The sequence below is a fragment of the Budorcas taxicolor genome, chromosome 16, assembly GCF_023091745.1.
Source record: "Budorcas taxicolor isolate Tak-1 chromosome 16, Takin1.1, whole genome shotgun sequence".
In the NCBI taxonomy this organism is placed as follows: Eukaryota; Metazoa; Chordata; class Mammalia; order Artiodactyla; family Bovidae; genus Budorcas; species Budorcas taxicolor.
In genome coordinates, this window is record NC_068925.1 from 72,577,543 (window position 1) to 72,592,792 (window position 15,250).

At 39.1% G+C, this 15,250-nt stretch overlaps 1 protein-coding gene across 1 annotated transcript in view; it reads left to right on the forward strand.

The window, feature by feature from the left end:
• Positions 1–225: 225 nt before the first annotated feature.
• Positions 226–15,250, forward strand: part of LPGAT1 (lysophosphatidylglycerol acyltransferase 1) — a 77,544-nt gene continuing 62,519 nt past the window's right edge. Inside the window, exons 1-3 of the mRNA XM_052654041.1 lie at positions 226–257; positions 305–341; positions 1,227–1,491. Of these exons, the coding sequence (XP_052510001.1) occupies positions 226–257; positions 305–341; positions 1,227–1,491 (334 nt within the window). The remainder of the gene's footprint in view (positions 258–304; positions 342–1,226; positions 1,492–15,250) is intronic.

Genomic DNA, 15,250 nt, shown 5'->3' on the forward strand with positions numbered 1-15,250 from the left:
GTGGCCCGGGGAGGAGGCGGCGGCGGCGGCATGAGGGACGAGGGCGCGGTAGGCCCCAAGGAGGAGGCGGGGGCGCGGGGCATCCGCCCGCCTCCCTGGGACCCGCCCCGGTGACAGGTCCGGCCTCAGAGTCCCCGCCGTCCCCTCTGTCCGCAGGCAGCCGCGAGGGGAGTAGGGCGCCCTCGCGCCCGCTCGCGCCGCACCTCGGCCGCCGCCGCCGCGTCCATGACCGCGACCCCCCGGCCGAGGACCCCCGCCGCCGCCGCCGCCGCGCCCCGGGCCGCCCACCCCCGGCCCCGCCGGTCCCCGCGCTCCGCCGCCCGCCGCCCGCGCCAGCTGAGGTGAGCCCGGCGCGCGGCCCGACCCCTCCCACACCTCGGACCCGCGGCCGCCCCAGCCGGCGCCCTGACTGAAGCGCCGCGGCCGCCTCTTCCCCGCTCCTTCCATCACCCCCGGCTCCCCTGCGCTCCGGCCGCGGACGGGGCTCGTCATCCGCGGCTCTGCGCCTCCTGCCGCCGCCGCGCCCCTCCCCCTACTCGCGTTCTTCCTCCTTTTCGCCTTATTATCGCCCACTTTCTTCCTCTCACCCGCTCACGCTTTGGCCCGCTTTTCTGGTCCCCCACCTTTCCCCCACCCTCCTCCACACACCTAAGGAAAAAGGAACGCCAGCGCCGATTTGCCGCAAATGAACCATGTTAGCGTAACTCTTTTTTTTTTTTTTTTTTTTGCTAATGCGAGAGACCGTTATAAAGGATGAATCGGTGCAGAAGGGTGGTGGTGAGGGTCCCGGTCTGGATCGAGAGGTGCCCGCTCCAGGCTTCTCTTCACCCCTGTCAGTTAGGGAGCTGCCGAAGGCGTGTGAGGCAGGTCGCTGTGTTGTTTCTTCCTCAAAGTCCAACCGAAGACTGCAGTGAGACGCGGTTGCGGGCCGGCCGCTGAGGAGTTGGTGGGAATCGTGTTATCATTTGCTAAATATATTATGACATAGCCTGTGCCTCGGTGAACAGCTCCCTTGACCTTGTGGGGCTCCTCCTGCGCTGGCTGTCCGTCCCCCTCTGGAATTTCCCGGACGGATCGCTGAGGTACTACAGCGGGGGCAAAAGCTTAGATCCTCGATTTTTCTTTTCTTTTCTTTTCAGTTGTGCTGGAGGTGATTTCTCTATTAGTGACTGTCTAGATGTGTTCACTCCGTTTTCCTTTTTAAATGGATTTTCTTTTCACCTCAGCAAGACAGGACAGACTTCGATGTGAGAATGGCTGTGACTCTGGAAGAAGCTCCGTGGCTGGGCTGGATCTTGGTGAAAGCCCTGGTGAGGTTTGCCTTCATGGTCGCCAACAACCTGGTTGCGATTCCATCCTACCTCTGCTATATAATCGTGCTTCTGCCCCTTCGACTGCTGGACAGCAAGCGGTACTGGTACCTTGAAGGAATGATGTACAAATGGCTTTTAGGAATGGTGGCTTCTTGGGGATGGTATGCTGGATATACAGGTAAGAGCATGAACAGTTTTTAAAATGCATATTTAAAAATGTGTAATGTTCGCGTTAAATCAGGAGCCATGTTTTTTTAAAAAAATGCGTATTACACTTCAAGTGGAAGATGCTTTGACTGTTGTAAACACAGAGACCAATTCTATTGAGGTTTGTTTTTTTTTAAGAATCCTAATTTAGAAAGGATGATATTTTCAAAAGTATAATTTCATAATTATATATTGATAAATGCCTCAAATAATGGCTTTTGATGATTGACATGTACTAAAACCCATCAGTGTAAGCCGTCCTAGAGGAGTAAGAGTGAGTTTTATAGGACTTCAGGGGTTATAAAATGAAAAGGTAAGATGTTTAGCTCATAATCATTGGGCATTAAGAAAAAGTACTGAGCCCTATTTGTGCTAAGATAGTTTAATAAAAGTTTTTTCATTGAATGGTGTATTGTACTTGTGTTCACATTTGAAGCCAAGCAAAGGGTGGCTTTTTTCTGTTATGTATGTTTCCTTTGTTTACTAGAATCTATATCTTATCTGATAATTTTATATTAGAATATTAAATGTAAGAAATTAAGTTTTATCCCTGTTAAGCTAATATATCTTCAGAGTGTCTTTTAATAGATTTTTATTTCTGCAAGCGTAATGCTATTCTAAAGTGAATTTTAAAGAACTGAATGAGAAGCAGTGTTTATTTTCTGCTTATAAGCCTTCCAGGCTTTGAGAACTTGTGCCCTGGTTGTGAAAATTGTGTACTATTATATTTATTTGACATTTCCCTCTAAAAAGCAGGATAACAAAGAAAGCATTCAGGTTTCTGGCCCTTGTCTTGGACATTGAGGCTTTATCATAGAATTTTATAACCGATAAGCTCCTTAGAGATAGTGCCACAGATGCTGCGGTCAGTGGAGTCTGCCGCTCATATCTTGGAAGAGTGAGCAGGGTACTTTTAGGGCTGAACAGCACCGCAGATCCCCACTTAAAATTTTCTGTCTCCCTCTTTCCTGCCCAGGCGACATCCGCAGATTTTATGTACACACACAAGGGCACTGACAACACACAGCTTTTATGGAGTCTGAAAGTCTCTTGCTAGGTTAGAGTGCTCTTAGTTTTGCCCCAGATGAAGACTTTTCTCCTTCTGGCAATGCCATTTATTATTCTGCAAGACCCAAACCCCCAGGGATAGTAAACACATTGCTTCTTTGTTATGTATCTTGTTGAGATTCCAGTGGTCTTTAGATATGGTAGGTGAACTTCTGGTCCTCTTTGAGGGGACCTGGTGGTAGCAACAGTAGCAGGAAAGAAGAAAACAAAGTAAAAATGAAGTTTTTGTCTGTGGTGCTGAATTTTTACCTGTGCTGCACTGCTGTCATAGAATCGCTTTGCTCTGTAGAGTCTGAGCTTCCCCCAATATGCTATGCGGTACTAGTGGTTTGTTCTTTGCACAATATACTTAAGTTTGCTTGTTTTAAATGAGCTCATAGTATTTCTAGATATAAGTTCTAGAAGTTCATTCTACTTAAAAATAATGAAATTACTGAAACATTTGTGCCTGTGTGTGTGTTTGTGGAATATTTGTGTATAAGTATTAGCATGATGAGAAGCTGGAAAAAAATAACTTGGCATTGACCTTGAGATTGTAAGGAGTTCAGTGGTGCTGACTGAAGTTAAAGTTAATTATGTATGGCTACAACAAGGCTGCAGCATAATTTTTAAGCATATTTTCTTGGAATGTTTCTTCCTTGCTGCCTATAAAACCACGCAGTTTCTTTGGCCACCTGCTTGGAAGGTGGTCTTGGCATGCTGTGCGTATTTTAGTCTCTCTGAAGCATCTGCTCTCCTTCAAGGTACTGCTTTTTGACCATTTGATTGGTTTGTCTCATTTAAATATAGAATATCTTGGTATGTGCATTTTAAATAGTCTTCCTAATAGGTAGACTACTTCTCAAAGGTCTGGTCATAATAGAACACAGACAAGGTCAAACAAATATAGGAATGACTTTTGTTTAAAGCCACAACTGGGTCTAAAGAAGCAAACATAAGCAGGGGTTGATGAGCAGATACACACACAAGGCGGTTGTGTTGGGCTTTGTTTGGATTATATGTTTCATTTCTTACCTTTATATCAAGGAGAGGGTGGGCCTGAGTATTTTTTTCACCTTCCCCTTTCCCTGTTTTTAAGTTTCACACATGGAAAATTGAGCATTGCCAATGCAATGCTGCTCAGCGTATCTAGTGTGTTTATGTTTTAGAATAAAAATTGCCAGACTTTGTTGAAAAACCACTTCTAAGGAAACCTTAAATGTTAATTAGCTAACTGTTAACTAGGAAACTGAAAATTGAATATTGGTATAGAATATCAAATTTTCAAGTTGTGACAGTCAGTCTAAGGTAAGTGAATTACTCAGCTTTGCTGCGGAAGGCTTATGTTGATTATATAATCTACACTGCCCCATATAGTAGCTGCCAGCCATATTTGGCTATTTAAATTAATTGAAATAAATTTAAAACTCAGTTTCTCATTCACACCAACCACATTCCAAGTGCTCAGTACTAGGTGTCTAGTGGCTTCTGTAGTAGACAGTAGAGATAACAGAACTTTCCATCATCACAGGAAGTTCTATTGAATAGAGCTGATAAATAGTAGGTGTGACTTTTTCCTATTTCTTAGAAAAAGTGCATTTTATCTTTATAAAAGAATGTTTTTCTCAACAAAATTCTAAACAGATTTCTTTGGGGGAAGACAGGAAGATTTATTAGTTTTATAATATTGTCCTTTAATTTGAGGCAAATATCACACAAAAAATGAGTCCTTTAAACTCAAACACACTTCTTGGATAGAGATGGGGAGGCTAGTTAAGTCTAAGAACTTAACTAGATGTTCTTGTACTTGATTTGTGTTCTCAGACCTGGAGTGCTATCTGTGGACCCAGAAGAGGGAAAGGATTTTCTGGTCTCTCTGCCCATTTCTGATTTTACATTTTCTGTCCAGGGGAACACATTTCTTGAAAGAACTCTGAGGACGCTGGGGTTTCTCATCTCTAGTTCGCTACTAGGTAGTGATGATTGTTGTGACCACATTTCCTTCAATGGCAAGTGCTTGGCAAGTGCCAAGCCTCTCATGTTGAGGGAAAGTTGTATACTGCCTTGGTCTCTTATTTCAAGAGCAAACTAAAAGACCTACTCCTTAATGATTCACATCCACTTGCTTTATTCAGAGCCAGGATAAATCAGCATACTCCTTCGTCTTCAGTTTAAGTAAAGATTGGCAAATCTCAATGAGCTATTTCTTTGACATAATATGTTTATTTAAAATAGATTATTATGATTTTCATTCATTTCTTTTAATAAATACATTGTTCCCCATCCAAACACATCTAATTAAAGCCTCTTACACAAAATCCTTTAAAAATATTCACTGCAAGTAGAAGCTCCAGAATTGCTTATGCAGGATGAGGGGAGTCTTTTGGGCCATAGTCTGGCTGGAAGAAAGCGAGGTGCTGGGGACTTAGCACCAAGCTATCTTTGCTTCGCAATCCTCGTTTCCCTTGGATCGGGAATTTACTTGGATGGCTGATGGGGATTAGGTTTAGCTTCCTCCCACTCCCCAGGGGACAGCTGTCATGGCTCCATGTTAGTCTTTGGGGGTGCTATTTGATTATTTGATAGTGTTTTATGTTTTTTTTTGCTGGGATATTCATTGTGTGAGGAAAATTAATTATTAGGAATTTTGTCTGCCTGACATTTAAGAGTTTTAATCTAGCATAGTATTTTTCCACTTTTGAGCCATAAACCTATTTAATGTGTCAGGACGAACATAAAAAAAAAAGTGAAATAGAAAAGATCAGAAGTATATGTATTTGTACTAGGTGGGTGGTTGTTAGTCTCTCAGTCATGTCTGACTCTTTGTAACCGCATGGATTGTAGCCCGCCAGGCTCCTCTATCCATGGGATTCTCCACTTCAGGAATACTAGAGTGAGTCGCAGTGCTACAGATTTCTTTTCTTTTTTTTTTTTTTTTTTGCTGTGAGCCCTGTTAGCATTTGAAAGACATTCTTCTGGTGGAAAGAGAACTGAAATTTAGAATTTTGGGAGTCAGCTGTCTTGGTCTAGCTTTAACTTTAACATCTCTACCTACTAGTTAGTAGGAGGGAGAGCCTTACCTGCTCTGTGCCCGGTGGCTGTGAGCTCCCTATAGACAGAGATGTAGTGTTCTTTATACTCCTAGAACCCAGTTCATTGCCTGATACTCACAGGGTGCTCTGTAAGTGTTCTAAGTTCTTGGTTTTTTTTCCCCAATGAATCCCTTCTTTCATTCTTAGTCCCAGCTGACCTTCCATTCCCCCCCAACCCCTGCCCTTGGAAGCGTGGCATCTTAATCACTGGACCCCCAGGGAAGTCCACTGCCTACGTTCCTAATTTTGATGTCAGAACTTTCAGGAAGGTAGGCATCTAAGGCAGCTGTCTGTTATCAAGATCATTGCAATCCACAGAATATGAACCCTGAACTGGATCATGTTCTTCATACACATGCACACACATACACACACCGACTACAATATCACATTCGTTAATTTAACACACCTTAATTGAGCTTCTAGTTTGTGTGGGAACAGGTGCATAAGACATGACTTTAAGTCGTTCACAGCAGCTTTGGTCGGAAAGACAGTGCCACTAACAATGAACACATCCTGGTATAAGGCTTAATGAGGAAGGGCTGATGATCTTGCCCCGGAGGTAGGTGGTAGCCGAGAGGAAATAGGGAATTTAGGATAGGAGCAACTTTACATTCTTTTTTTTTCCATAGGGAAATATTTGTCTGTGGGGCTAATTCTGTCATCAGTAATTACATAGATTTAAAAGATTTGAATAATGCATCAGTTTGAAATTTGCATCTCTATGATAATATTAGCTAACTAACATTTATTGCAATGTAAGCCAAGCAGTGTTTGATGAGTTTCAGTCATTTGATGCTCACAGCAGTCTTATCAAGTTGGTACTATTATTATCTTCTCCTTTTGTTATTGATGTTGAAATTGAAACACAGAGATTTCACAGTTACTTCCTCTTATGCATTAACTGAGTTGATACTGCCACAAGTGTATTTTTGTATTTATAGAACCATTATTGACTTTTATATTATATTTTTAGAATATTTAAAAATGTTTTTACTTCCCATACTTTTGTTTCTGAGGCCTGAAATCTGTTTCTGAAACTACAGATTTTTGACTCCTGAAAGCAATCTCATGGCTGTGGATTTCTGCAAGTGGTTAAAAAAATTTTTGCTTCAACAGAATTATTTTTAATAAATAAATTGCATAAAATCCCACTTCCTTAAGATTCAGAAAACAACTGAAATTTTAGTTTTTGAGTGCTTGACAGTAGATTGTCATCAGGATGAGGAGGTATTGCAATGATGTTAGCTCAACAGCTGATCTTGATGTAAATATAGGTGAGGAGTGCTCAGTAAAGTATTTTGATTTTTATGTGGAAAAATTTTTATATACCATGAACGCAGCAATTTGATATCTAGTCTTACTTCAAAGATTGTATATTTGTATATAATTGAGTAATTATATAGTTTTAAGACATATATATGGTATATTTAATCATGTACACATACCCTATACATACGTTGTTACAGAAGCACATGAAACATTATTTGCAGTTCTGGAATCAAAAAGAGCTGGAATCAAAATATTTCTACTTTCTTTTTGTTTACATTTGCCTTGTATATCTTTGCCCATCCTTTTGTTTTCTAACCATTTAAATTACTTTGATTTACATGTATCTTTCAATCAGCATGAAGATAGGTTTTGTTCTATGAGTCAGTTTGAAAATCTCTTTCAACATGAGTTGAATCCATTTACATTTATTGATATGTCAGACTTTTTTTCTGGAGTCTGTCATTGTATTTTATATTTTCTGTTGTAAAATATATAAATGTTAAGTCTTTCACTGTGTAGTCTTCCCTTGCTTTCTTGTTCTTTTGATATTTAGGAAGGTTTGTGTTTTTGTCTTGTTAGTTGCTTTATATGATATTTTTATATTACAGTTTACAGTAAGTGTTAGTTTTCTTCTAAGAACAAAGGTAAAAGTCTTTTAAAATATTTTTTTTTCTCTTTCCCTTTCTCTTCTCTATCACCCAATTTACATTTGCACTATGTATGCTTTTACTTCTGCTACTTGATTTGTAAGCTTTAAGGCTCTCTGTTGACTCCCACCTGTTACATCAAGATAATGAGTTAGCTTATTATACCTCCTGCTCACTTTCTCCCATCACCTAATTTTTTTATTTGAATTTATACATGATTATAGGCAATAATGTTTGTGTTCTGTTTTATCACCTTTATCTTTTCTTCTTTTAGTCTTAATTTTTCAGTTAAATATGTGTAATGCTCACCCAGACACTTTTGCAGAAGCTTTTCCTAGTTGGTTAAAGTTTGTCATCTGGTAGTTTCTCAGTAACAAATCATGAAAACAAAAGGGAATATTATTCTAACAACATTTTCAGAACTTCTTTTTGTTGCTTTACACTTACAATAAAGTCCTTGCCTCACTCTTTATTTCCTTGAGAATCTTACAGGTTTGTTCAATGTCTTCTGGCATTAAATGTTGCTTTGTAGATGTGTGAAGCCAACTTGAACATTTTTCCCATTGTTAATGATTTGATCTTTTTGCCTATTGGCCCAATGAATTCTGTCTCTAATATTTAGTAGTTTTGCTAGGATATGCTGGTGTAGGATACGTTGGCACATGTGTGCTTTTTTAATATGTAGACTCAGATCCATTTTTATATCAGGAAAGTTTTCTTCAATTACATCTTTAAATGTTTGTTTTGTTTGATTATTTTTGTTTTTGTTCTTGGTGACCCTAATTATATGTCTGTTGGATCTCCCTTTTTATACCTTTTCTGTTTATTATTTTGCTCTAATCCCTTTAAGCACTTTTGCATTCGTTTCTATCTTTAATGTCTCTTGCTGTGTCTTCTGCAGTCCCTTTTCTGTGTTCTCCTTTCAGTTTCTTCATGTCTGCGATGCTTTTGTTTATTCTTCTGCTTCTTCCTTGAGTTCTGCTAGTTCATGCTTCTTTTGTTCCTGTTGTCTAGTCACTTCTTCCTTGAGTTCTTATTATATTTATGCTTGGTGATCGTCTTCATATTGGAGTGACTTCGTTAATTTCTTAATTTCGTGCATGAGTATGTAGTTACAGTTTTTATTTTCTCCATCGTAATGTTTTTCTAGCAGTATTCTTTGACAGTTGGTATGTTATGCTGCTCATTTCTGCTGTTTTTCTTAACAGTATCTCCAAGTCATTGCTGTGCCAGTTTCCCTTTGGTTTCCTGTGATTTAGTGAATTGGATTTTCCCTATTCAGTTATTTGTAGGAGGTATGGGTGGAACCAAAGTAGATTTCAGATGTAGTTTTTTTTTTTTTTTTTTAAACATATGAAGCCTGATTGTGTTCTCTGTGGTGCCACAAATCCTCTGTCTCTCCAAACCAGACTAAGTCCAGGAGGCTTTTTGCCACTGCAGCATGCCAGCGTAAATCCCTCTTCTTAAGGATATGCATTTTCACGTTGCTTTCTGAGATCTGCCATTTTGGAGCCCTCTTCATCACATGCCACACATTCTGTCTGTCTCTGCTCTCCACTTCCACTATAGATTCTGTCTTACGTCAGCTTGGTTTGATCTCAGCCAGATCTCATGTATTGTGGAATTTTTATATTTTTGTTCTTCTCCTGTACTTCCAGGAAAAGAGTTTTGTGAGGTTTTCTTTTTCTCTTTCTCCATGTTGCTATGTATATTTTCTAGGAAGATTCACACCTATAACTCTACAGTGTTCATGCCAATGTAAGATTTTTATTCAACTATGTAATTATACTGCAGGCAACTCTATGTCCATTTAAATGTACTACTAGTTGATTATTATAAAGTGGAGACTAGTTTTGCTACATATTTAAGTTCTTTCTGTCCAAAAGCAAGACATAGCCTCCCCATTTTTTTTTCCCCTCCCAAATTGTTTTGGATTTTGGTTCTCAAACTGTTTTGTTTCTTGAAATACTTATCACTGGAGTATATAGAAGATAAATACTCTGTTTCCACTTGAAAGAAAATGTCACTAAAATGAATACAAGAAGTAACTTATCTTTGATACTTGAGTAAGGAATATGAATGAAATGTAACATTAATACTATACTCTAGGATCTAGTCTATTGACCACTTTGAAAACTTTAAAGGTGACTAGTGCTACCAAACTTTGATAAACATATTTATAGTATATTATAATATTAAATATATTAAGTATATATAATATATATTAGTTATATAAAAAGTATATTTTCTGTATTAAATAGGTGTATTTATAGTTTGAAAATGTTAGTCACTCAGTCATGTCCGACTCTTTGCAACCCCATGGATTGTAGCCCGCCAAGCTCTCCAGTGCATGTATGGATGTGAGAGTTGAACTATAAAGAAAGCTGAGTGTCGAAGAATTGATGCTTTTGAACTGTGGTGTTGGAGAAGACTCTTGAGAGTCCCTTGGACTGCAAGGAGATCCAACCAGTCCATCCCAAAGGAGATCAGTCCTGGGTGTTCGTTGGAAGGACTGATGCTGAAGCTGAAACTCCAGTACTTTGGCCACCTCATGTGAAGAGTTGACTCATTGGAAAAGACCCCAATGCTGGGAGGGAGGGATTAGGGGCAGGAGGAGAAGGGGACAACAGAGGATGAGATGGCTGAATAGCATCACCAACTTGATGGACATGAGTTTGGGTGAACTCTGGGAGTTGGTGATGGACAGGGAGGCCTGGCATGCTGCAATTCATGAGGTCGCAAGGAGGTGGACACTACTGAGCTACTGAACTGAACTGAATTGAAGCTCTTCTGTCCATGGAATTCTCCAGGCAGGAATACTGGAGTGGGTAGCCGTTCCCTTCTCCAGGGGATCTTCCCAACCCAGGGATCAAACCCAGGTCTCCTGCATTGCAGGCAGATTTTTTTACAATCTGAACCCAGGGAAGCCCATAGTTATAGTTTATCTGTTATAAACTAGTTTTAAGAGTTTCTTTTTGGAGTTTGCAAACTAGTGGTCATATTCAGCAGCCAGTGGGACTTTATTTGATCTTTGCAGTTTTTCAGTTTTTTAAATTAGTTGGCAACATTTCAAAATTAGGGGGTTTTCCCAAAACATGAAAGATGAAACCAAAGTTTCCAGCTCTTGAGAAATGAGAAATGTGACTCTGTTGGGGCCTCATGTCTGGCAGCAGCTTGCTGGTTGAGTGATGGCTGTCTCCTTAGATGGTCGTGTGCTCTCCTGTTTACCCAAGACCCCACCTCTTCCCTGTCCTCCTCTGGACCTGCTTTGCTCACTTGCAGTACTGCCTGGACCCCAGAGGCTTAAATGATAATTCATTTAAAAATATTCAAGCAACAATTACTAGTCTATTTCTGCTGGGAATATGATAGTTTTGCACTTATGGCCTTTAACAATGCCTGTATCCTAATGAGTTATACCATTAAAACTGAGAGTTGGTTAGTGACCTCAGGCTCCGATTTCATGCAGCAGAGGCATGTGATGAAAACTGCAAAATGAAGTGCCATTAGTAAGAGCTGTGGTCACAGGTGTTTCACATTTCATGTGCCGTATTACTCGTCTAAGGAAATGTTTCCTGTTACTGGTACATTCAGTAATTGGTAGAATGTCTCATTTCTTCTTTTGAATATAGTCATGGAAAACCTAGATGATTAAAAATTGGTAATTTCTTTTTGCTTTTCATATTTGAATACGACAAACAGCAAGTCTAGTTGATTTGTTTCTTCAAATTGTAGTGTAGATAATTTTAAAATAGTGTCATAAAAAGCATGCATAAATTTTAGTTATAAGATTATACTTTTTCTTAAGTTTGGTAGATCTGATCAAGTTTTGCTACTGACACCCTTTCTCCCCAATTTTTTATTACTCATTAAGCTTTAAGAAAGCATTATGAGTCAAGTATATAAACATGTTTTACATATGCTATTAGGAATATGCATTGTTTGACACTTTTAAGGGATAAAACATCTGTAAATTTAAACACATCAGGATATTTCTGAATCATCAAAAGACTTAACTATGATCAGTATAGCTTTTGTTGTTGTTGTTCAGTCACTAAATGATAAGAATATGTATGTGTATATAAATATATAAAAATTGAGATAGAACTCACATACCATAAATTTCGCTTTATTTGAATGTACAATTTAATGAGTTTTACTAAAGTCACAAGATTGTACAGCCATGAGCACTGACTAATCCTAAGACATTTCATCATCCCTAAAAGAAACCCCAAACTGTTTAGTCCTTACTCTCCATTTCCTCCTCCCTTCAAGTCCTGGCAACCACTAATCTCTATTCTGTCTGTATGGATTTGCTGATTCTGGACTTTCATACAAATGGAATTATACAGTATGTACCCTATGTGTCTGACTTCTTTCACATAGCATAGTGTTTTCTAGGTTCATCCATATTATAATGTGTTAGGAATTTATTCCTTTGTATGTCTGAGTAATACTCCATTGTGTAGACAGATCACATTTCATTTGTATATTCATCAGTTGATGAACATTTGGGTTGTTTCCACATGTTGGCTACTGTAAATAATGCTTCCAGAAACATCCATGTATGAGTTTTGGGGTAAATATGTGTTTTCAGTTCTCTTGGACCTAGGAGTCCAGTTGCTGGCTCATATGATAATTCTGTGTTTAACTTTTTGAGGAGCTGCCAAACTATTTTCCATAGCAGTTGTCATGTTGTGCATTCTTACCAGCAGGGTAGAAGAGTTCCAGTTTCTCCATATCCTCACTAATACTTTCTATTGTCTGGGTTTTTGTTTTTGTTGTTTTAGTTTGGCCATCCTAGTGGATGTGAAGTAATAGCTCATTGCAGTTTAGATTTGCATGTTCCTAATGACTAATGGTGTTGAGCATCTTTTCATATGCTTATTAGCCAGTTATATATCTTTGGAGAAATGTCTGTTCAAATGCTTTGCCCATTTTTGAATTGAATTATTTGTCTTCTTAGTATTGAGTTATAAGGTTTTTCTGTGTTTTATATACTATACTCTGTTTTTTCATTGGTTACTTGTGTTTTTGGTGCTAAGGAACCAGTGCCTAATCCAAGGTCATGAAGGTTTACACCTATGGTTGTTTCCCCCCGACCCCACCTTCGTTTTTTTTTTTTTTTTGTCCCTCTGTGTGGCATGCAGGATCTTAGTTTCCTAACCAGGGATCAAACCCGTGCCCTCTTCACTGGAAGCATAGAGTCTTAACCTCTGGACTGCCAGGGAAGTCCTATGTTTTAAGAGTTTAGATTTTATACTTAAGTTTTTGATCCATTTTGAGTTAGTTTTTCTAGGTAGTATAAGGTACGGGTTCATACTTCTTTCTTTTGTACATGGAGGATAGCTAGTTGTTCTAGCATTATTTGTTGGAAAGACTGTTCTTTCCATATTGAATGATCTTGGCACCATTGTTGAGTATCCAATTGGCCATATGGGTTTATTTCTGGGCTCTCAGTTCTGTCTTTGTGCCAGTACCACATTTTTCTTTATTACTGTAGTTTTGTACGAAGTTTTATGTTTTAAGTATATTTTGCTGTATTTCAATACTTTAAAAATTCATGATCCATTTTGTTACATATAGTGACTTCAATAATCATGCTAGTTCACTAATCAGAAATCCTAAAGTTGTTTTGGATTTAAAAGTGTTTACTGAATACTGTGTTTTTCAAGAATTAATATTTATAATTGCGTTAAATTAACCATTTTTAGCTCTGTGTTGAGGAAACACTTATGAGTTACGTATTTCACTAGGAGTTGTCTTAGAAATAACGTGATTAGACTTAACAATATTTCTTTCCTGTTCGCTCTGTCAAGAAAGTAGAGCCTTCATTGTAGAAATATCTTGTGTAATTGATCAATCAAATGCTTATTGTCTACTGCCAGTTAGCAAAGTTATTGATTTATATAATACTGTGCTGAAAAGTATGATTTAGATTAATTTCTACCCAAAGGATTTTTGGCATAGTTTCTAGTTTGATGGATGGTTTTGAATTTGCTATGAACTATGGGTCCAAAATACTTTTGCAAAAAATTTTCTGAAAAACAGTGTTCAATATGCACATTTTCCCCAATGTGATGGTTCTACTTTTTAAAGTTAATTAAAGTCATTGCAGAGAAGGAAATTAACTAGAAGCTAAATTGATGTTAAAAATGGATGTATAAAATGGATTATATGGATCAGGAGAAAGGGTATCATTTGGAATGAGTTGTAGGCTGTTTTTTTAATGGGTGGGATTGTTATTGTTGTTCAGTCACTAGTCATGTCTGACTCTTTGTGACCCCATGGACTGCAGCACACCAGGCTTCCCTGTCCTTCACTGTCTCCCGGAGTTTGTTCCAACTCATGTCCATTGAGAAAGTGATGTCACCCAGCCATCTCGTCCTCTGTCACCTCCTTCTCCCTGCCCTCAATGTTGCCCAGCATCAGGGTCTTTTCCAGTGAGTGGGCTCTTCACAGCAGGTGGCCAGAGTATTAGCGCTTCAACCTAAGCGTCAGCCCTTCCAATGAATATTCAGGGTTGAATTCCTTTAGGATTGACTAGTTTGATCTCCTTGCTGGCCAAGGGACACTCGAGAGTCTTCTCCAACACCACCCTTCAAAAGCATCAATTCTTTGACACTCAGCCTTCTTTATGGTCCGTCTTGGACATCCATACATCACAACTGGAAAAACCATAGCTTTGACTATACAGACCTTTGTGGGCAAAATAATATCTCTGCTTTTTAATACACTGTCTAGATTTGTCATAACTTTCCTTTCAAGGAGCAAGCATCTTTTAACTTCACGGCTGCAGTCACCATCCACAGTGATTTTGGAATTCAGAGGAATAAAATCTGTCACTGCTTCCACTTTGTCCCCTTCTATTTGCCATGAAGTGATGGGACCAGGTGCCATGATCTTAGTTTTCTGGATGTTAAGTTTTAAGCCAGTTTTTCACTCTCCTCTTTTCACCCTCATGAAGAGTCTCTTTAGTTCCTCTTCACTTTCTGCCATTAGTGTGGTGTCATCTGTATTTCTGAGGTTATTCATATTTCTCCCACCAATCTTGATTCCATCTTGTGATTCATCCAACTTGGCATTTTGCATGAGGTACTCTGCGTATAAGTTAAATAAGCAGGGTGAAAACGTATAGCCTTGATGTACTCCTTTCCCAATTTTGAACCAGTCCATTGTTCCATGTTTGGTTTTAACTGTTGCTTCTTGACCTGGCTACAGATTTCTTGGGAGACAAGTAAGGCAGTCAGGTATTCTTGTCTCTTTCAGAATTTTCCATAGTTTGTCGTGATCCACACAGTCAAAGGCATTAGTGTAGTCAATGAAACAGAAGTAGATGTTTTTCTGGAATTCTCTTGCTTTCTCTGTGATCCAGTGGATGTTGGCAATTTGATCTCTGGTTCTTCTGCCTTTTTGAAACACAGCTCATACATCCAGAAGTTCTCAGTTCATGTACTGTTGAAGTCTAGTTTGTAGGATTTTGAGCTTTTCCTTGCTAGCATGTGAAATGAGAGCAATTGTACAGTAATTTGAACATTTTTTGGCTTTGGCTTTCTTTGGGATCTTCCCTCATAGCTCAGTTGATAAAGAATCCACCTGCAATGCAGGAGACCCCGGTTTGATTCCTGGGTTGGGAAGATCCACTGGAGAAGGGAAAGGCTACCTACTCCAC